Raw genomic sequence first — 22,894 nt, 5'->3', positions numbered from 1 at the left:
GTGAGGCCTGGAGGGCATGGCAGGCCTCACCTCACTTGTCCTTCCAGGTTGCTCTGTAGCTTTAGTGACTGACCAGACCCTTCTCTTCCGTTTCCCCTGGCTGATCACACATCTCCCACTGTTGTAATGACTATGGTTATGGGTATTCCCAAAGTGGGGAGGAGGTTGAATATTCCAAATCACAGGGACCAGGGCCAGAAACCAGGGACCACTAGACAACAGACTAAACCCTTAGCAAGAGTCACAAATCACCCAGAATGAGGCTGCCTTTGGCTCTGTGCTTCAGGACATGATGTGTGGCCTCAGAAAGCTATTACCACATGCCAGCTCTGTCTGTCACCCAAGGTGTTAGGTCTAGGCCTCCCAGCCTCTGTTGGCCTGGGGCAGCCACACAGTTTCTACAATTGTCCTGCTAGTCTTCCGCTCCTTAGCACACGAGGCAGGGCCAGGAGTCTGGTGGTACAGACTCAGGTCCAGGCCAGCTTTGTAGATAGACTGGGGCGTATGGTCTTGTTTTCCTTACTCTCAGTTTCTTCACTGCCCAGGGCCCGACTCAGCTCCCTTGTGGGTTTATGAGGAGATATGATATCCACCCAGTTCCCAGAGAACAGCAAATGCTGTGTAAACCTGAAGGAGGATGGGAAGATGGCATCTAACTGTGCCTTCCCTGAGGAAGTCCCGCTGTTGAAGGGGCCACAAAGGCTTCCTGATAGTGACTTGGTCTTTACCACCTGCCTGCCCTCACAGTCTCTCACATGGCCACTTCCCTCCTCATCCTCTCTTATCTACTGATTCCGCCCCAATGGCTCATCTTCTCCTATGACAGGACACTTTTTTTTTTCCGAGATGGGGTTTCTCTGTGTAGCCTTGGCTGTCCTGAACTCACTTTGGAAATAGGCTGGCCTCAAACTCACAGCGATTCACCAGCCTCTGCCTCCCGAATGCTGGGATTAAATGCTTGACAGGACACTTATTATTTTAATTCTGTGTCTCTGCCAGGCTTTGAAAGGACAGGATCTATCTGGCCTCCCATAGGCCTGGCTGCAATCTGCTCAGCATACCTGTACTCTGGGGTCTTTATCTGTGCAGGGATGGGGTGGATGGATAGTTATGTGGATTTAGGAGCATGTGAAGATGATACTGAGCCTGTGTGCGTGCATGCGTGCGTGTGTACATGCGCGCGCGTGTGTGCATGCATATACATATGGCTTTAAAATTCACTTCCTGGCATTCTGGAAGGAAGAACAGCCATAGAGGGGAGAAGGCACGGGTCACCTACTTCTTAGCCCTGCAAAACTTCTAGATCAGCTTTCCCGCCCAATTCTACACAGAAGGCTGAAGACCTCTGTTGAAGGCCCCGTTTGAAACCAAGTTTCCCTCTAGCTCCTTCCTGTGTTTACTATTGTTTCTTTTGACTGCGGAAGTTATCTGGGTCCTTAGGAGAAGCCAGACCTATAGGGAGGGACAGAGAGAGGAGCGGGAGGACGATGGAGATGGAAGGGGGCTTGCCCCTGTGAATGTGAGGCCAGAGGTGCACAGCTCAAGCCCGAGCGTGTCTGCTGGCCGAATCCCCTTTTCCCGGGGAGGTGGGCTTTGGTTCTGTCAGGGTCTTCAGCCAATTATATGAGACTCATCATCTCCTGAGGGCAGGCCATCCACTTAATGGATTTAAATTTTAATTTCATCTAAAAGATCTGTCATAGCAAGAGCCAAGGTGTTTTTGGAACAGTGTCTATGGCATAGCCAAGGTGAGCCATAAGATTACCATCATCGAGGCTGGAGAGATGGCTCAGTGGTTAAGACCACTGGCTGCTCTCCCAAAGGTCCTGAGTGCCGTTCCCTGCAACCACATGGTAGCTCACAACCATCTAGAATGACATTTGGTACCCTCCTCTGGCATGTAGGCCTACATGCAGGCAAAATACTGTACACATAATAAATAAATCTTTATATATATATATATATATATATATATATATATATATATATATATGACCATCATCTGTGCTTTCTCCTGTGACATCGGGGGCAAAGAGAAGAGAGGCCCCTGGAGCTGGATCCCGGGTGTCAGGGAGCCCTGAGTTAGGAATAGCAGAGAGGCCACCCTCCTCTCAAGAAGGCATAGTGTTCTACGTGCTCCTTGCTAGGGTCATGCATCCCCCAGCCAGTGGTTAGGAGAGATGGAGTAAGGACAGATTCCCTTATGCAGAGGTATTCTATGTAAGGCATGGTGAGGGGGAACGGGGGTGTGGGGTGACTCCCAGGGCATCACTGCTCCTCTGGTTAGAGCAGGCATTCTCTCCCTGGTCTGGCTGTTGACAGGCTGCCTTGTTCTGCCCTGTTCTGTCCTTAAAGATAAAACCATTAAATTATGGAAGATCACCGAACGAGACAAGAGGCCCGAGGGCTACAACCTGAAGGATGAGGAGGGGAAACTGAAAGACCTGTCCACGGTGACGTCACTGCAGGTGAGCTGCGCAAACGAGTGTTTGGCACTTGTGTTCTACTAAATCATGGGACCTTTTAGGACTCTTAGAGCTGGGGTCAGGGCCATGATATTGTGACACTGTCCCTGGGGCAATGAAGGAGCATCTACTCACCTGGATAGGAAACCGGTAACAGGCCAAAGTAATGCTGCGACCCTTTGGTACAGTACCTCGTGTTGTGGTGACCCTCAACCGTAAAATCATTTTTGTTGCTGCTTCATAATTTTGCTAGTTATGAATCATAATGTAAAAAATATGCAGGATATCTGACATGTGACCCGTGTGAAAAGGTCATTAGTTTCCCCCCAACAGGGGTTGCGACCCACGGGTTGAGAATTGTCACCTTAGAACATCTCGTTATTTCACCTCCTTGTAAACATCCTGTCTATCCTATTGTTTCACTTTCCTTTTACTTCATCTGTCTGCAGAATTTTCTCCCAAGACGGAAGTTTTAATCCATTACACAGCACACACAGTGTGTATGCTTCCTTACAGGCATGATGCCTGTGGGCTGTGTCTTTGAAGGGCTTTTCACCTGCAGGGGAACAATAAGTCAGAGAAACTGAGGCCCAGAGCACAGCCACACCTCCCCTGCAGTTACTGAGTTGGGCTCAGTGCACCCTGAGCCTTGGGCTCCTGGGCAGGAGGAGCTGGACTCGATCTTCTTTGGTACAATGAAGGCCAGAAGGTGGCGCTGTAGAGTTTGTGTCAGAGCCAACTGCTGTCCTGCTTAAAGAAAAGGCATAAGGACTTGCATCCTCCAGCAGAGTGTTAAAGAGTTCTGGGGGGAGGGGGACTGGAGAGATGGCTCAGTGGTTAGGAGCACTTGCTGTTCTTGCAGAGGACCCAGGTTCTGCTCCCAGCACCCTGGCAGCTTACAGCTATCTGTAACTCCAGTTCTGAGGGGTCTGAGGCCCTCCTCTGACCTCCCTGGGTACCAGGCACACAGATGCATGCATGCAGTTAAAATGCTCATACACATAAAATAAACTAAATAAAATCAAGAGAGAGAAAGAGGGGGAAGGAATGTGTGTGTGTGTGTGTGTGTGTGTGTGTGTGTGTGTGTGTGTGTGTGTGTGTTCTGGGCACTTCAGTTCACATGAAGTGGGTCAGGCTTAACCTCCTGGGCCCCTTGTACAGGTCAGGACACTTTTAAAACCTCATGGCTAAACATCCATGTCAGCATGCTTCATGAGTAGGGCAGGAGAGAGACATTTACCATCTACAGCCACTTACTTCACACCCCGCTTGAGTGTTGCAGCCTCCCATTAAGACTGTGTGTCCCGTGCCCGTCTCCCTCCCCTGCCCTTGCAGCTCTGGGTGTCTCTTCTCTGCAGGTGCCTGTGCTGAAGCCCATGGACCTGATGGTGGAGGTGAGCCCCAGGAGGATCTTTGCCAATGGCCACACCTACCACATCAACTCCATCTCTGTCAACAGCGACTGCGAGACGTACATGTCGGCGGATGACCTGCGCATCAACCTCTGGCATCTGGCCATCACCGATAGGAGCTTCAGTATCCTTGGCCTTGATCTGCAGGGGAGTAGCTTCACGGTCATGGGGTGGGAGGGTGGGGGGGTGGGGAGGTGGGGAGGTGGGGGTGGGGGGGTGGCTTCCGCTTCATCAGCTTCCTTACTGAAGAACTGTCTCTTCTAGGGTGTAAAGGAGCTGGGTGTGGGATTACAAGGTATCTATTTATGAACACTTTAAAGACAGCTGCTGAAGGCTCCATCACACCCCGTGCCTCCTTAGAGTGCCAGTGATCTCCATCACTTTAGGCTCATAGGGTCCATGAAGGAGCAAGAGAGCTAGAGGCAATGTGCTCTGGAGGCTGACTCTGCCCCCCCCCCCAGAACTGCTACCTAGACGTTGCATCTCCATGTGTTGGTCCAGTGTAGAGTGACAACTGGGGTGTCAGAGTAGGGATTTCAGAAGAAGCAGAAATGGGGTCCTGGTGTCAAAATAAGCTAAGGACTGAGCACTGCCCTTCCTCCAGCCTGCCAAAGAAGGGACCATTTATAGGACATATGAGCGTAGCCTGCACCAAGCTGGGGGAAGTCTGGCCTGACCCAGGGTAGGCAGGCTGCTACCGTGTCACTGTTGGGTAGACTATTAATGGCAGCCATACTGAGTGAAGTTTCATGTGCTGGGCTCTCACTCAGTGAGGTAGGTCCTGTCACCAGCCCCTTTCCAGGAAGGGGCCTGAGTCATAGAGCCTAAGTTCATAGGTGGCGGGTATCTACTGGGACAGGATGACAGGCAGGGAAGGGCACACCTGCGGTGGAATGAAGATGGTAAGAAATGTTGACTGTGTTGATTCGGGTTGTGTCATAACTGTCTTTGGTCCTAGGTGGACACAGGACGTTAGAACATGTTAGTAGGGAATAAGAAAGAGAGCTGGTCACCCCAACACTGAACCTTCTCCTTGGGTTACTGACTCCCTTGTCCCATCTGGAATTCAGGAATTATGCTCACTCGTGTTGAAGAGCAGAACACTCACCAGCGGGTGTTTATCAAGCACTCACGGTGCGCCAGCCCAGTGACATTCTTGATGCTGGCACACAGCACACATGCAAAGGCCCTGACATGCAGGAGTCTTTAGTGACCAGTGTTGGGGTCTTGGGGACAGGCCAGCATGTGCTGAGCACTTTCTTCATCCACCTCTTCTGTAGGCAGAGAGGAAGCCAAGGTGGGCCTTTGCCGAGTGAGTCTGTGGGCCTGGAGCAGCAGGTGTGTGTGTGAGCGTGAGCAGGATTATTGATGGGGGAACCTGCGCTGCTCTGAGGGAGAGTGGAAAGGAGAGCGTGTCAGTGGACTGGTGGGCCCCATCGGAACTGGGGCGCTAACATGGCTGTCGTGGATCGCTGTGTCCAACTTGTATGTGGCTCCAATTTTTTAAAATAATTTTTTATTTAATTAATTTATTCAGATTACATCTCAATTGTTGTCGCATCCCTTGTGTCCTCCCATTCCTCCCTCCCTCCCTCCCATTTTCCCCTTACTCCCCTCCCCTCTGTCTGTGACTGAGGGGGACCTCCTCCCCCTGTATATGGTCATAGGCTATCAAGTCTCATCTTGGTAGCCCGCTTATTCTTTCTCTGAGTGCCATCAGGCCTCCCCACCAAGGGGAGGTGGTCAAATATGGAGCATCAGAGTTCATGTCTGAGTCAGTCCCCACTCTCCATTCAACTGTGGAGAATGTCCTGAGCATTGGCTAGATCTGAGAAGTGGCTCCAATTTTGTGAAAGTGCCTGGTAAGCTGGTGACAAGAGATGCTTGGCTTGTTCGCTGGAGGGAGGGAGGGGCGTGTGTTACGGGCTGAAGACCCGGAGATGGCTTGGGGGAAAACTAGGACTTGAAGCAGCTTCTTGGGTAGGTTAATCAGGAAGCCAGGCTGCCTTGCTGTTACCTGCTGGTGCCCTGGGCCACAGTGATGAGATTCAGACACTGGAACAGAGCTCTGAGCTCATTCCCTAGAGGCGAGCCTCCCTTAGCAGAAAAGGAGCTGGATTCTGGGCCACAGATGTTTCCATGATCTGATGGCAGCTAAGTACATAGAAAAGTCTCACTTCTAGCATGGACAGGGCCAGAAGAGGGGTGTGTGTGTGTGTGTGTGTGTGTGTGTGTGAGAGAGAGAGAGAGAGAGAGAGAGACAGAGAGAGAGAGAGAGAGAGAGAGAGACAGAGAGAGAGAGACAGAGAGAGAGACAGAGAGAGAGACAGAGAGAGAGAGAGAGACAGAGAGAGAGAGACAGAGAGAGAGACAGAGAGACAGAGAGAGAGACAGAGAGACAGAGACAGACACACACACACACACACACACACACACACACACACACACACACACAGACACTTCATGCTGATCCGGGGATGACTCTGAGCTTATGGGATACTCTCTGAACAGGGGTCAGCGGGAAGTCATCCATCCTGAGGAGGGAGCTAAGGTCAGGGCTGGAGGCCATGATGAGTGCAGGGAGCTGGGCTGGGTCTGGCTGAGGATCCTGCATCCCTTTCTGTCTTGCTCTTGTCAGCCTCTGTAAAGTTTTCAATGGGGTCCCTTCAGCTTCTGAGACTCTGCTCTTTGTTCCTCAGTGGTGGCCTGTGACCCTTGCTAACACTCCCCTCATCTGCTCCCCCAACTCTCAGACTTGCCTGTCCTTCATAGACCCAGTGGGGTGTGCTCCACCCTCTGCAGATCCCCATCTTACTCTTGGCTCTATGACCCTTTTGCCCACAAGCCTCTGTCCACAGTCCCATGGCCGAGTCCGACCTCTCCTTGCCATGCCCCTCCTGGGCTGGCAGGACCTCTCTTGGGCCCCAGCTCCTCTGATCTCTGGCTACACAGAATTTTCTATGACCGACCCTCTGCCCACACACATTTTATAATTTAGAATGAGACATGTTCCCCTTCCCCAATGGCACTCCACAGCCTAGTGCAGAGGTACTGTGCGAGATACGCATGTAGAGGCGTAACAGACAAGTGACTTTAGAGTGCGGAAACTTGCATGTGCGTCTAGGACAGCCACTTTCCTGCCTGTTTGAGACCAGGATGATGCTAAGGAGCGGAGGGCAGCCTGTGTTCCAGGGTCTGGGAGCCCGGACTCCCTTTTGCTTTCACATGGGGTCATCAGCTTCTGGAAAGGCGGAAGGAGCAAAGCCAAGTTCTCATCAGGGGCCTGGAAGCAGGCCCAGCCAGTGTGCCCTGCCCCTGCTCCCTCCTGGAGGTTTTCCCTCAGCCTTGCTCGGCCCATGTAACCCCCACCTCCTGTCCCGCAGCACCAACACTTGAGGTGCAGGTGTGTGGTACAAGTGACTTTAAAGCTGGCTCTCTGTATCTTCAAAGTAATAGACAGCCCAGGAGTGTGGGGTCTCAGCTAAATTTTTAGCAATTGGAAGATTTTAAAGTTCAGTTGATTTTTCTCCTCCTGAGCGGTTTCTTGTGCTGGAAGCTAGTGTGACAGCAAGTGTTGGCCTTCTGCAGCCCATGTGTCATTTGTATCTCTGGAGCAGACCTACCAAGAGCTTGGAGTGGTGGTTGATGGGGTGGCTCAGGAGCAAGGTCAACGTCTGTCTCCTATTTACTCACTGAGCCACCCTGGCTGCTTCCTTCACTCGGGGCAGATGTACCTGTGCAGCGGGTGGTAAAAGTAGAGTGGCCACTGGGTGCAGCACCAGTGAGTAGATGCACCACCCTCACCAGCTCATGGCACTGAAGCCTCTCGTGGCTGCCCTTCCATCTCGCCTACAGTACCACCATGCAGGAGCAACAGGTGTGCCTGCTCACAAGTGCCACCCAGGGCGTACTGAGTAAGTGGAATTGAAGGTTTGAAGCAGAGGCCAAAAGTCTGTACCCCCGGGTCCTGGTTCGGCTCTGCTGTTCGCTGAAGCTCTGTGTTCATTCATTCAACAGTGTTAACTGGGACTGACTCTGCAGGGTATTTGATTAGGCGCTGGGGACGCAGGCAAGTGTTTGCCAGGGCTTCTAAGAGCAGCACATAGATTGTCCGCTGCACAAAGGAGGTGGTGAGTGGGGACAGAAATCCAAGTCCAGCACCCAGAGGACAGACTTTTAAAAATGCTTCACAGCAGAAGTCTTTTTATTAGTTGCACAAAGGCACCTCCCCAGTCGGTAAGATGCCCTGCACAGAGACACAAGAAGCTGCCAACATGGTGCTGTGACCCCTGTTCCTGTGCTTAAGCCCTGTCCAGGATCTCAGGATGAGGCTGGTTTGCAATCACTGTTGTTTAGGGGCTGTTAGCTTACAATCAAGCCACAAGGATGCAGTGTGTCTGGTGTCCTTGGCTGAAGATGATGACAGAAGGATGTGCCAGCCGAGACCAGATGAGGATACAGGGAGCAGAACAGGTGACCCCGTGGAAACACCAGCAGTAGGCCTTGGGGGGCTCCCACCTTGTCCTCACCTTAGCTTTGGACTTCTAGGTTCCCAAACTCGGAGAACTATGTACCCGAGGCTTCACCCACTCATCTTTGGCATTGTGCTATGGTAACCAGGAACTGTGTCTAGGATGTCACATGCTGTGTTTTGAGTGCCCCCGGCTCTCAATGAGTGACCGGTCGACCAGGTCATCTTCTGGAGAAAATTGAATTCCTTTTTTTTTTTTTTTTAATCATCTCTATGTACAGAAGGCCTTGAGGGCTCGCCACACAGGAGACCCTTCTGCAGGCTTCTGGCAGATCTGCCTCTTGCCTCACCCCAGCCACTACTTGGTTGCCATGACAACAGCTTCTGGTCTTGAGAGCAGGCTCCTGGGAAGACATGTGGATGAGCCTCATGCGTTGCCCAATGCAGTCTGTGGAGCCCAGGCCTTACACATTCTCTGCCATGAAACCTCCATTCGCACTTGACATCCATCTTGTTGAGTGACAAGCCGTAGTCACCCAACATCAGGGTCCTTGCGGTGCTGAGGCTGCTGGAAGGCCTGCCCTGCCCTGATGTTTGGAAGCCAGCTCCTCCCTCTGCAGCTCCACATGTGGCTTTGGGTGTGTTCCCTACTTACCCCGGTCTCCCCCACTTTCTTCAGGGATGGGTTCCATGCTGCCTTATGTGCAGGCTTTTGCTGTGTCTGGAGGCTCAGTTCATTGTTACATCTTTACAGCCTAGCTTGTCTCCTGGTATCTCCACAAATGCCTATGTGACAAGGAGTTCTCTGCCCTCTGTGCCTCTGTCCCCCTTGATGATGATGATGATGATGATGATGATGATGATGATGATGATTTATTTATTTATTTATTTTTGCTAAACTGAGCCAATGATTCTCCATCTCACAGTTGGACTGTGACACAGATGATGCTTAGCCGGGACTCCCTGGTGAAGGAGATGTGGCCCTCAGTCCCCACCATTGGACAGCGTGGGTGCCGAGACTCAGTGAATGGGAGCCATGGGACACACAGCTCCTCCTCTCCACAGCTCTCCAGTCAGAGGAGATAGCGTGACCCCAGCTGTCCTCAGGAGATCAGGCAATGCCCTTGGCTGCAGGGAGATGAAGGACAGTCTATAAAAGTCCCTACAGCCTGACGTTGCTGCAAGGGTCCATGCGGCTCATGTTTCCTGTGTCCTTGACAGGAAAGACCGCAGATGCCACTCTGGGGCCAAGCACAGCCTGGCTCTGTAGTAGCTTGGCAATCTCTCATCCGACCCACAGGCTGAGTGGCTCACACTGGGGTGTGGAGTGTAGAGCCCCACCTGCCTTTCAGGGCTCTACCTGGCAGTCTATCTCCTCCTCGTCTCTTCTGGTACCTGGTGGTGATTGCTGTCCTCATCACTGAGTCACTCTGCATATGTCTCCCACCTCCACCCCCTGCATCCGTGCCGCTCTTCTGTGTGCATCTAATAAGGACCCGTGTCGGACTCCAGGCCACCCGGGGAAGCCTGGGGAGTGCTGTCTCCACACCATCCCCTCTCAGTTACAGAATTGAGTTGCTGTCCCCATTCCCTAGTCTCTGAGGGTCACAGTCGTTGGGAAAGCATCTCACCTCATGGCCACCTGGTCAGTCTCTTGAAAGGAACCACTATTTTCCAATCACACCCAAACACACACACACACACACACACACACACACACACACACACACACACACACACACACATACACCCCGCCTGCCATTTTGCATATAGGGAAACTGAGGCTTGTGGGAGGGACGTGAGGATCCTGTGTGGGTTAGCATATTCCAGAGAGCTGAGACCTGACAGCTAGCCGAACTAACTTTTGACCCGATGTCCAAAACTAAAGCCACCTGGAGGGCTCCTAGTTGAGGGCATCTGGAAGCCCTCACTGGCACAGCATGCAGAGAGAGGTGTGCTCAGTGCGTTTGTGCTGTGAGTTCTGCCCACAGCCACCCATTGTCAGGCGTCTCCTTCAAGCCCCTGTTTTAGGATGGATTCAGTGAAACTTAGTGGACTAATTTGTGACGATGAATCTTGGGCTCGCCATGGAAAACAATCCCTGAGCGCGTCTTTGAAGGATTACCTAGCTCCCGTTGAGAAGGGAAGGGAGACCCATCCCAAATGTAGATGGTGCCATTCTATGGGCTGAGGTCCTGGAACGAATAAAAAGGGTAAAGTCAGAATCCCCCCGTGCCCCTCCCTGGCTATATGTCCATTGCGATAGCTGCCATCATACTTCCTGCCCTAGAATTGTGGGCTACAGTCACCCCCCCCCCCCATCTTTCCATCCTCTCTCCCTCCCCATCCCCCTCTAAGACACGGTCTCACTATGTATCCCTGGCTGTCCTGGAACTCACTATGGAGACCAAGCTGACCTCCAATGAACGGAACCTGCATCCGCCTCGTCAGTGCTGGGATTAAAGGGGTGCTCCACCAAGCTTAATCCTGCCCTTCCTCTCTTAAGATGCCTTTTGCCAGGCCTTTTGCTGAAGCAACGAGAGAAGGAATACACAGACCCTCTCTGTACTTAATCGCTTCCCAGTGGCACCTGACGACAGCCAGGCGGTGGCATTTGCTGGTCCTTGAGCCCTGTCCCCATGCACTTAGCTGGACACCCACAGCCTGTAGGCCACTTTGCTGCCCAGCAAGCACTAACCAGTCCCTAAGCTCCGGGACTATGTGCTTGGTTGGATGCCCTCAGCCTGTAGGATGCCCTTCTACTCTTGCAGGGGTGTGACTCCTGGCCCCAGAATCCTCTCCTGTTTCCATCCGGCCCAGGGAAGTCATAGCCCAGCAGTCCTGTATCCCTGATCCTGGAGTCTCCAAGGCATAGGTCAGAGCTGAGTGTGGGGCTGCCTCAGATCAGAGGACGCTTTCCCACTGGGGAGATGTGATACTGTGGGTAGAAGGGGGAGTGGGTGCTGGGGTAACAAACCCGTACACATGGTCCAGACAGTTCAGAAGGCAGAGATGTAAAATTACATGCCCATGGCCCAGCAAAAATGGGGTGTGGTGTATCCCTCACCTCCCGGGTCTCTCTGACTACATCTCCTGAGGGGAGGAAGAGTTTATTTTGGCTCACAGTTTGAGACCTCAGCAGGGAGCAGCAGAGTTCACGGCCGTGGGAGTGTATGCCGGAGCCTGTTTATGTTAGGGTGGCCCAGGAGATGGAGAGTAAGGCAGAAACCAGGAGCAGGTGTTACCTTCCAGGGCTTACCCCTAGATCCCACTCCTAAAAGGTCTGTGGCCTCTCAAAATAGCAGTGACTAAAGGACAAGCATCCGGTATAGGATCCTGTGGGGGACAGGTCACTGTCACAGTGCACAGTAAGCACCCCTTCTGCTTGGCTGCTTGTGAGGAAGGCGGGCTATGAGGAACGGTCCAGTCCGTGGTGGCTGCAGGGCTGGGCAACTGGCGGGCACTCTTGTAGGAGGCTGTGGGTTCAGCTTTGTGGGCCTCGTGGACAGGTACTGGGTGCCAGCAATGTTTCATGTGAATCTGTGGGTTGGGGGACTAGGGACTGGGGTGTGTGTGTGTGTGTGTGTGTGTGTGTGTGTGTGTGTGTGTGTGTGTGTGTTGGGGGTGGGGAGATTAAGACCTGAGAAGTCACTCAGACCCGGCTGGGTTTGTCATGGGCCTTACGGAAGGGAAAGAGCAAGCGCGCCGTCACTGTCGCCCTTGACCTTAGCGACCCAGATATCGTAGACATCAAGCCAGCCAACATGGAGGACCTCACGGAGGTGATCACAGCGTCCGAGTTCCATCCCCACCACTGCAACCTCTTCGTCTACAGCAGCAGCAAGGGCTCCCTGAGGCTCTGTGACATGCGGGCAGCTGCCCTGTGCGACAAGCACTCCAAACGTAAGTCTCTGCTCTAGGTATTTTGGGACAAGCAAGTGGGTGCACCAGCATGGTGTGTGTGTGGTGGGGGTGGGGGGTGGGGTGGGGGGGGCTGTTCTAGCCACCAGCTACCTCCCTTCTCCTAAGCACCCTATGAGTTCCTTGGTATGTAATGCTCACTTCCTGTTCCAAAGTCCACCAGGGGGCATCTGTGAGGCACAAATCTGCCATACTCTACCTGTCTCAAGTGACAGTCACATCGCTCTGAGTGAGCTACTGTAACCAGAGAGGAAACTGAGGCCCAAGGATGGGCCTAAAGTTTCAAACCACAGGGCCTTGAAAGACTACCTTCCACCATGATACCCAGGCAGGCCCCAGCCAGGAGGATAGGGCCGTATCCCTCTGGTCTGCCACCCACTTGTCCCTAGTGCCCGTGGCAAGATCTAGAAACAGTTAGGAACGAATGAATGGGTGGTCTCAGCAGGCCCTGGAGTGGCTTTAGAGAAGTGGATGTGCAGACAGCCCAGGCTACTGAGTGATGGAGTCTTGCTTCTCCATCCAGAAGCCAGGATGTCTGCTGGATAGTGGGGTCGGGCTGAGGCTGCAGTTGTTTTCCCCTTCCTTGACCAATTTCTGTCCCCGTGCCTAAGCCTGCAGCTCTCCAGGCTTGTCCCTACTCCATGTGTCAGGGGCATCTAGTAGGCATGGTAGCTTCCTGTCATGGGATAGGTAGAGCACCCCCACTCAGGGATAGGGGTATTAGAGGGACAGGGATGGTCTCATTCATATGTAACCCAGGAACAGACACTCTGAAGGGTGAGTTGTGGAGGGGACTACAGAGGCAGATGCTTCAGGATGGAAGCTTTACCAAAGATGACGTGGCCAGATGCAAAGGGCGGAAGGGGATCAAGGAGCAAGGCAGAGCAACTGCAGGGCCACCATGGCCAAGGGGAAGCCGAGTTTTATTCTAAGTATGGTGGGCGGTCCTGGGAGGATGGCAAGCAAGGACATGCTGGGAGGTGTGATGGTGTTGATCAGAATCAGGAGCAAGCATCACAGAGAGAAGGGGCACATGGGGAAGGGACCACGTAGCCCCACAAAGTGCACTCGAGAGGCGGGGCTGCTGGCTCTGCCCGTTGGTGCGGGTGGTCAGAGTGGCTGCTAGGTGCGAGTGTTGGGAGGGATTGGGTCACAGTCTAGATGGATGGAAGTGGGGTACGCAGACCTGGGGTGGTGGATTTGGGGCTCAGTGATGGGCTCTTCACTGGGCGCCATGGGGCAAAGAACAGTAGGTGAACAGATGTTGGTGTTCAGGGTCTTAATGGAGGTCGAAACTGTGGGGTTATTGGCATGGGATGGTGTCACCACTCTCGTGATGATGGGACCTGGGAGAATTGATCCGATAAACAAAGCAGACTAAAGTCTAGTACAATAGCCAACTTTATTCAGAGTCCCAGACAGTTTATATTCAGAGTGTTAAGAAAGGTCACCAGGATAAAGTTCTCATGAGTTTGAGTCGTATACAGTCACAAGGACAAGCCACGCTAGGCAAGATCCCAGTGCTCCTTGCTGTTCGGCTCTCAGGGGCCCCTCCTGCCACCTCCTTGACTCGCAGCCACTCCTTTCATCCTCAAAACCAGTTTGAGACTTGCCCTGAACTCAGTTCCTCACTCTCACAGAATGAGCCTTGCTGTCCCGCTGGGCCCACTGGAGTGATGGACCCTTCTCAAGATTCGCTGATAAATAAGTGTTCTTCATACTGCATTTGGCCTTAATTTTCCTTGTGCCCGTCTCTCTCTCTCTCTCTCTCTCTCTCTCTCTCTCTCTGTGTGTGTGTGTGTGTGTGTGTGTGTGTGTAGGAGAGAGACAGACAGACAGACAGACAGACAGGCATTTATAGGTTCCATGAATTAAGACAGACATAGTTGGGGCCATCTTTCTACCGCCATGGGGCATTCTCTCTCCAACACCCATGCCCACTCCCTCCTGGCCTAGATGGCATGAATTCCTGAACTCGGTTCATGTTCAGCTCTTTGTCAGACTGTGCAAGAAAAGATGGAGAGGAGAGAGGAGCCTGGGCCTATTCTGGGTTGTGTCCTGTCTGAGTCCTCTGGAGGGGAGTAGAGGCTCTCTCCATTCAGTGTGAGGGCAGAAGCCAGAGTCACCCCACTGACCCAGCTGAGTTGACGATGCATTGACAATGGGGACACCCATTTAAGAGACACTCTTCAGTCATCTCACATGTTGAGGAGATTTTTAGTGACGCAAGGAAGCTATTGCGGTTGACAGATTCAGTGGGGAAAACAAGAGACAGACAGGACAATGCTGCTTTGTTCCCAGAATGGAAGCAGGGAAAGTACCAGAAAGGAAAGCATCAAGAAAAGGCCTTGGAGTGGCACGCTATGAGGCAGTGGTTTCTTAGCATTTGTCTATGAATCTACATGTTAAAAATGAGAAGGTGTGTGTGTGTGTGTGTGTGTGTGTGTGTGTGTGTGTGTGTGTGTGTGTATTTCCAACAGGGAGAGACTTTTGGTACTGTCTGTGAGCTCTATACTAGTTCAAATTATATGTGTAGATACAGGTGGCAGGCAGAGCCATTTGGCCTGTGTAGTCTGTGACACCCAGATTCTTGGGGTGGCGCGGTTGGAGTGAGAAAGCAGGGCACCCCCCAGGGCAGATGCTGTGAGTCCCTTGTGCATTTCCTGAGCCCAGACCTAAGAATTCACCCAGTCATGTGACTGTCATTTGCCTGGTGCTGCTGGAGCCTCATGGGATCCAGGCATGGGAGAGGCAGAGCTTACTCTGGCTGCCACACTGTTTCTCCCACACCTGCCTCTCAGGGGTGCCGAGTGTCCGCAAGCTTATGTCTGTGGTGGTACTTGAAGGCTTCTGCAAGCTGCCACCACTGAGAGCTTTGTCCTGGGGGCCATGTCTCTTCTGAAGGATTCTCAGAGCCCATTGCCCGGCTGTCCAGTGACTCACCTGGGAACGTTGACCACATCGGCATGTCTGGGCCACTCTGCAGACCAGTGGTCCCGTGTGTACACAGAAGTGCGTGGTATCTGGCAGTCTGCAGGACTAAAGGCATTTGTATCTAGGTGCCTAGGTGACTCTGGCCTGCTGTTTTCTCTCCCTGTGCTCTCTTTGCACTGTTGTTACCATTGATCTACCCTCTTCCTTCCCAAGAGCTTGGCGGCCCTCCTTTTTCCTGAGGATAGCATAGTCACCTGCCACTCACGTTCCTGTGCAGGTTGTATGTCTGGGGTCCTTTTGAGGGAGAGACATGCTTTTCCTTTTTTTTTTTTTTAAACACAAGGCATTCTTTTATTTCTTTCAATAAGTCTGAATCTGTTGGTTGGCCGTCTGCATGTGAGTGAATTGCCCTCAGAGGCCAGAAGAGGGCATCATTCCTTGGAGCTGCACTTGCAGGCAGTTGTGAGTGACTTGATGTCTGGGAACCAACCTGAGATCTAACAGAAGTGCAGTACGTCCTCAACCGCTGAGCCATCATCTCTCTAGCCTCAAGGTTTTGTTTCTTTGTTTTTTGTCACTGAGTTCAGTTTCTTTTTCTTTTTCTTTTTCTTTCTTTCTTTCTTTTTTTTTTTAGTGCCTGCCTTTGTTTCTTTTCCTGTTGCTGTGATAAAATACCTTAGCAGAAGCAATAAGGTAGAAAAGGTTTATCCTGACACACGATTTGACGTCACTGCCCATTGTGGTGGCTGAATGAAAATGAGGGCGTGGCTGCTCTGTAGGTGCTATTTGTTAACTATTTTATTGGGGTTTCTAATACTTCTACCTCCCTTCCAACCCCCTATCCTAGGTAGGAGACAAAGAAGGTTAGAAGGCACAGGAGGTGTAGACCTTTTTAGACTTAGTTCCAGCTAGTTAGTTTCTTTGGTTTTTTGTTTGTTTGTTTGTTTGTTTGTTTTTGGTGTGTGTGTGTGTGTGTGTGTGTGTGTGTGTGTGTGTGTGTGTGTGTGTACACGTGAGCATCCACAGTCAGGAAGCAGAGGGAGGTAAATGTTGGTTCCCAGCACTGAAGCCAAGGGAATGGTGTTGTGTACTTTTAGGGCGGGGCTTCACAGCACTGTTAACTCTTGGTCAGGTGATCCGTCACAGGTGTCTAGAGGTGTGCCTCCTCGGTGGGTCTGGGTCCTGTCGAGTTGGCAGTCAGTATTGGCCATCACAGTTGTGCCTCTTGCTAACTTGGAAACCCCAACACCTTACTTTTAAGCCATACTTTTTTTTTAACCTCTCTTCTCCATAGGCTCATAGCCACCTCGTCATACAAACTGTGTTCAGCCCAGTTTCAAAAGTACCCATAGTCTTTGGTATTCCACCATAATTTAAAAGTCTAAAGCCCAAAGCTTATCTAAGATGTAAGGCAATCTCTTAATTATGAACCTGTAAATAAAAAAAAAGTCACACACTTCCAACATACAATAACTTGGGGTAATAAAGAGAAGAGTGAAGTCATAAAAAGGAATAGAGTAGCCATCAATTCTTTCAGCTCTGTGTCTAGTATCTGACCCTTGATGGACTCAACAGGGCAGCAGAGAGCTTAGGTAGCCCCACCTACCCAGCTCCGTTGCCCTCAGCACACATAGCCTCTCTCTTAGGCCTGGTTGACTTCATGCCTGCAGCTTTCTGTGGTAGATGTCCCATGGTCCTCGGATCTTCGTCGCAGCATAGTCTTTACCTTCTGAGCATCACACAGTGGCCTTCAGGGCCCCCTTGCAGGGAATGTTTTACTACCACACAATCTGGCTTTCGTGGCTTTCTGGAACCTTCCAGAAGCTTCTGGAAGCTTCCGTGCAAGCTTCCATGACTTCCTCACTCTTGAATATTTCATGCCTACCAAAGCCCGCACTGTGCAGACGACACTGCCGAATTCTGCTGCCAGTGTGAAGTGCAGCCTGGCCTGCCTTGGGCCACAGCTGTTATCAGCTTCTGTGCTCTGACCCTGGGGAAACCGATCCCTTGGCAGTGAGTAGGGAAACCCCTGTAGCTGCTCTCTTGGGCCAGGCTGTCTCCTTTCCAAGACTTTGTATTTTCACCAGTTAGAGCCTTTAATGGATGGCTCTTGCCCTCAGGGTTAGTTTGTTCTTAGTTCTCTTAAGAAATCAAGCCGCTGATTCCCAGTTGCCAGTTGGTTTCTAACCAGTTTCCCAGTTGCCAGTTGGTTTCTAAGCAGCCATGATCAGCATTCCCGCTGCATTTGTGTAAAAAGCCCAGAGCTTTGACTGGTTCTTTGCCTCCCATTCCTATGTTTGAAAGCCAAGGTGTGGCTGTCAGAGTCTCCCCCTAAGGGCCTCTGCCCACAGCATCCTCTCCTAAGGGGATGACACTGCAGTTTTCTTCTCACTGGTTGAGAAGCATTGTGGATCACTGTGTGTGCTCATGCCTGCCACTGCACACGTGAGGTCAAAGGAGCACAGTAGTTCCCGCAGACCCGGCTGAACCAGGCCAGGCTGGCGTGTACTGCCTATCCTGTATTCCCATCTAAGGCTTTGGCTCTCCCAGAAACACTGGAAACCCAGGTTGTTGTTGGCTAGGCATTGTGACAGCGTAACCATAGAAACAGGCATCCTCGAGCCCTCAAAATAGACAGTTATTTCTGCCTTTGACAGCAGAGTCTGCAGGAAGGAAAGGCTGAACACCCAGCAAGAGGTTGGCTCCGAATAGGCAGGCATGGTGGTTTGCCATCATGGGGACTCCAGCAACGTGAACATCCAGGTGCTCCGGACACCTGCAGCTAACAGTGGCTGAGCTGTTCAAGGATGGCATCCGGAGCTCAGAGCCTGCCAGGGTGGAGCCATGGCTGTCCCTTACCAACATTTGCTCTTCCTCAGCCTCCTCACGATATGCACTGGAGCCACGAGAGAGCTCTCTTCTCGGTGGCTTAAAACAACATATGTGTGTTTTGTACAGTTGGGGATCTAGTCAGGGTGTGGGCGGGGCTGGCTCTTCTGTAAGCTTTAGGAGCAGCTGTCCCCTTGTCTTTCCCAGCTGTTAAAGCCACCACACCTCGCCTCATGGCTGTCATTCCAGCCCCTAGACAGCCAGCAAAAAATCCCCATCCCATCCCAAGATTCTCAGTACAGTGGTCTTAACCAGCATGCTAGGAAGAGGCCTCTCTGACAGAGCGCTGGAGCTCTCCTAGGAGTGCCCTTAGCAGGCTTTTCACTATGAGGGATAGTGTGACAGGAGAAGGTGGGGCCAGTGGGACTCAGAGATGGAGGCCAGAGCACGTCAGTTCCTGAAGGGCCACATCTAGGGACATAACTCTTGTTGTCCCATGGGGATTGGTTTATGAGGCTGAGCAGGGAGTGAGCGGTTGTTAGACATTAATCCATGAGTATTATTGCAGCCAGGTTATCAGCGCTTCCATCCCAACAGGGACAGGCCACTATTGGGGGCTTCATGGGGCTGGAGAGCAAGGATCTGCCCTGAGCCTCTTGGGAGCTGTGGGCGGGCAGTGAGGCAGTGGGCGGGGCTGTCACTCGGGTTTCCTGAGGCTGGCTCTACAGGCTGGAGATGCTTAGGTGGTGACTGGTTGCCAACACCCCCCACTCCCACTCCCCTCCCCCCTCCCCACCTCCCACCCTTCCTACAGAGCTCAGGGAGTTAATGTCAGCCCCACAACAGTCCTGGTCTCTACCTGCTCTGCTGTCATGGCCACATCGGGATGTTATTGACCACAGGGTCCACATGCACATGCACAGAGGCAGCTCCTGGCCTGAAGACCCAGGACCAGTTAGTACCAGAAGCACATCAGGGTCTGGCCCAGAGGCAGAAATTGTCCAGCGCATCAGAGACTGCAGAGACTTTCAGTCTGGTGTTCTGAATGGCCAGTAGGGGGCAGCAGAGGGCATGCATCAAATATAGCTCTGGGTTCAATTATTCCACTTTCATCTACCTCTGAGATCTGTGTGAGGATTCACTCTCAGCCTGAGTTTTTTTGTTTTTTGTTTTTTTGTTTTTTTGGTTTTTTTTGGATACAAAATGGGAACAATTAGGCTACCACCCTGAGGTTTATATTTGGGTATTGGATGAAGTCGTTCCCAGCACAGTAAATACTCAATTAACACAGTTCCCACAAGGGAGCCCTTCCAGGGGCTGGGTGTTTCCTCTTTGGAGGGTCCTTAGAGCCAAGGATTTTGGTAGGTGTTCAGGGATGTTTGATGGATGAGTGAACGGTGGTACAGTGGGCAGGGCAGCCGATGACAGCTGCTAATTCTTTCTCCACAGTCTTTGAAGAGCCCGAGGACCCCAGCAACCGCTCCTTCTTCTCAGAGATCATCTCCTCGGTGTCCGACGTGAAGTTCAGCCACAGTGGGCGCTACATGCTCACCAGGGATTACCTCACGGTTAAGGTCTGGGACCTGAACATGGAGGCGAGGCCCATAGAGACCTACCAGGTGTGTGCAGAGGCCTGGCAGCCTCGCGGCCCTCCGTGTGCCAGGAGATCTCCCAGGATCCCCCTTCCTTCCTTGTGCTGACAACCCCACGGACCAGCCACGGGGGCTTTCTCGCTGTAGAGGAAGCTGCAGAGAAGCTTTTAGCGCAGCCCTTGGGGTGACTGAAGAGGTCCCTTCACGGAGCTCCCATGTGTATATAGAACCCCAGTTTCTGGGGAAGGAGGAGAGGAAGGAACAAAGAAAAGTATGGAATCAGGCCCCCAGCACACTCAGTTGTAGCAGTAAGTAGGTAAGACACACACACACACACACACACACACACACACACACACACACACACACGCCACAAACATCTATGTATGAATTGTGTTCAGTGGTAGCATGGAAGATGTTTCTAGACCCCCAGGGTGGCCTTTTGAGCCAGTGTGCAGGGTGGACCGCTGGGCACTTCTGGGGAAGCTTTACCCGTCATCCTGCCAGGTCTTGCTGGGGCACAGGACAAAGCTGGTTTGCTATTAAAATAACACATGTGCGCTGCAACTCGTTGGTGTCTGGCAAGGGCTTGGGGTAGGGAGGGCTTCCTGGTGCTGGACCTTGAAAGTGGTCTAGAAATTGGACATTTGGCATATTCTGGCTTCAAGCATGCCCGTGTCAGAAACCTCTGCCCCACCCACAGGGCTGTGCCTGTGCGTCCACATACATGCCCCATCACCTGTTTCATTCTGCTCCAGGAAAGAAGGTACTGGCTGTCTGTTCTGCAGACAGGGACACTGGGGAATTAGAGAGTGACAAAAGAGTCTCAGCTCAGTGGTGGCAGGCCCGAAGCTCAGCACTGCTTACTTTTCTGCCAAAGGCTGAGGTGTCATGTCCTGGAGGCAAAGCTTCTGGAAGGAGCTCCTAGAAGTCTCATCCCCTGCTGATCTGACCACCCCTTTGTTAGCAGTGGGCAGGGCCTGGGGCTCCCCAATTTTCCATATCCTACCCTCTGTACTCTGGACAGGGGCAGATCCTCTTGGGTCTCTCTGAAAGCATCAGCAGTTCAAGAGATTGAGGTGGAAGGCACCTTTGAAGTTATGAGGTGACTAAGCCGGCTCTTTTGCGCACACACACACACACACACACACACACACACACACACACACACACAGGGCCATCAGGGCACTATGGTCATCAAAAGCCTACATGTGTGGATTTTTTTTAGGGAGGGGTGAAGGTGGAGCCTCTGGGCTTCTCAAAGCCTGTGAGGCCCCAGTGAAGTGGCAACATTACTTTTTTGGGGTCCAAGGACTAAAAGTAGATGTGTGGCTTTCCGTACAGCTGACCTACAGATTCTAAAATAGCAATGATAATGACTACAATTGCTTTGAGGGGTGACCTTTATGTCCCTGAAATTGTATGTAGTGGGACTGTGCTTGGCCAGCTTGCAGTACTTGGCAAATGAGAGCTATTTCAGTCCATCAAAAGGAGTCTTGGAGGTGCTGGAGAGATGGCTCAGTGGTTAAGAGGGCCTGCTCTTTCAGAGGACCCAAGTTCAAGTCCCAGCATCCTCATGGTAGCTTACTGCTGTCTGTAACTGCAGCCCCAGGTGCTGACACCTTCACACAGACACATGCAGGCAAAACACCAAGGAACATAAAATATGGCCTTTCAGGATCCGATGGTCCCAAGACTTTTATCGTCCTCAGACTGTGGTTTTTGAAGACACCGGGTCCACAGACATAGAGCATCCTTCATGGCAGACCCAGCAAGCCTGGTGCTCACTCTTTCTCCGCAGCTGATGCATTTTCTTTTGCCACCAGGGAGTAGGCAAGGCTTGACACACAGGAGGAGAAGCTGCCACGCCTGTACTTAGCTCTGCTAAGGGCTGCTATGCACAAGGAGGCAGGAACATGACAGCCCCGCCTTCTGGCAGGGCTAGCAGTGCCATGAGGCCATTTCATTTTGGCCGCTGCATCCCATAGGGTGCTGGGTCCAGGGATCAGAGAGTGTTAGAGCTTTGGCTTCATCCTCTTGGGTCCCAGGTAGGTGGGACCATGGTGATGGTGACACAACATGGTAGGATTGTGAGCCAAAGTCTGGGACAGGAGGAGTGCCCCCCCCCTCGAGACTGTGGACAGCAGTGCCCACCATTTCCCACCTCACCAACGACAGTCTGTACGGTCCGAGCTGTGAATGCTCCCTTTTCCTCTGTGAATTCTGCTCCCTGGTGTTGTCCTCACAGCCCACCACTCTGGGTCAGCTGTGTGCGTAGGGCAGGCTATGCTAAGACTGTCCATCCTATGGAGGTGTTGGGGCTTTTTGGTGTCTGTTACTCAGCTTGTCCCTCCTTCTCACCAGGTCCACGACTACCTGCGGAGTAAGCTCTGCTCCCTGTATGAGAGTGACTGCATCTTTGACAAGTTTGAGTGTGCCTGGAATGGGAGTGACAGGTGAGCCTGCTGCAGGCATGCAGCCTCAGACACCCTGCCACGCCCCCTCGCCCTTCACCCCAGGGAACTTCCTGTAGTCTGCCACCACAACCCTAACCCTGTCCTCTATCCAGTCGAGGTGTGCGAGAGATTGGTCCAGGTGCGGGAAGTGTGCCTTTTCACCCCCGTAACTGATGCTCACACCCACTTTGAGCCCCTGTCCCAGGGTTCTGTGGGATTTTAGGTCAGCATCAGCCAAGTGCCTCCCACTCCCTGAGCCCTCAGATGAGGGCTGTACCCCAGCACCTCCATCCCCAGGAGACAGAAGGCATTGGGCCACCCACACTATCCTCCTGCCATCACAGTGGCAGCCCCATGCTGGTCCTCTGGGGCTCACATCTTGAACTGGTGACCTAGTTGTGATCCACTTTTCCCATCCCATGGCCTGAATCATAGTCCCTACTGCATGGCACAGGCTCCTGTCTTGTCACAGCCTGGGCCCAGCACAGCGAGTGATGGATGGGCCCATTGCATCCTTCAAGGGCCTGCCTCTCTGTGTGCCCTAACCTGCCACAGCTCAGAAGGTTTTCTGCTAGGAGGTAGGAAATTGCTTCTCTGTCCCCACCAGTTAGCATGTGCAGTGCAGGGCAGGATGCTGAGTGTGTGCAGGGCAGGGCAGGATGCTGAGCATGTGCAGTGCAGGGCAGGATGCTGAGCATGTGCAGTGCAGGGCAGGATGCTGAGTATGTGCAGGGCAGGGCAGGATGCTGAGTATGTGCAGTGCAGGGCAGGATGCTGAGCATGTGCAGTGCAGGGCAGGATGCTGAGCATGTGC

The 22,894-nt window shown here is 52.4% G+C and overlaps 1 protein-coding gene across 2 annotated transcripts in view; it reads left to right on the top strand.

Annotated features, from left to right (window-relative positions):
• Positions 1 to 22,894, top strand: part of PPP2R2C (protein phosphatase 2 regulatory subunit Bgamma) — an 86,195-nt gene that overhangs the window by 57,404 nt on the left and 5,897 nt on the right. For both annotated transcript variants that reach the window (XM_084797479.1, XM_084797480.1), the window contains exons 4-8: positions 2,356 to 2,468; positions 3,824 to 4,001; positions 12,087 to 12,251; positions 19,482 to 19,651; positions 21,989 to 22,080. In XM_084797479.1, the coding sequence (XP_084653605.1) occupies positions 2,356 to 2,468; positions 3,824 to 4,001; positions 12,087 to 12,251; positions 19,482 to 19,651; positions 21,989 to 22,080 (718 nt within the window). The remainder of the gene's footprint in view (positions 1 to 2,355; positions 2,469 to 3,823; positions 4,002 to 12,086; positions 12,252 to 19,481; positions 19,652 to 21,988; positions 22,081 to 22,894) is intronic.

Source organism: Acomys minous (assembly GCF_964271855.1).
Source record: "Acomys minous genome assembly, chromosome: 10".
Classification (NCBI taxonomy): Eukaryota; Metazoa; Chordata; class Mammalia; order Rodentia; family Muridae; genus Acomys; species Acomys minous.
Note: the sequence above shows the minus strand (reverse complement) of the source record. Positions and strands in the feature narration are given on the sequence as shown.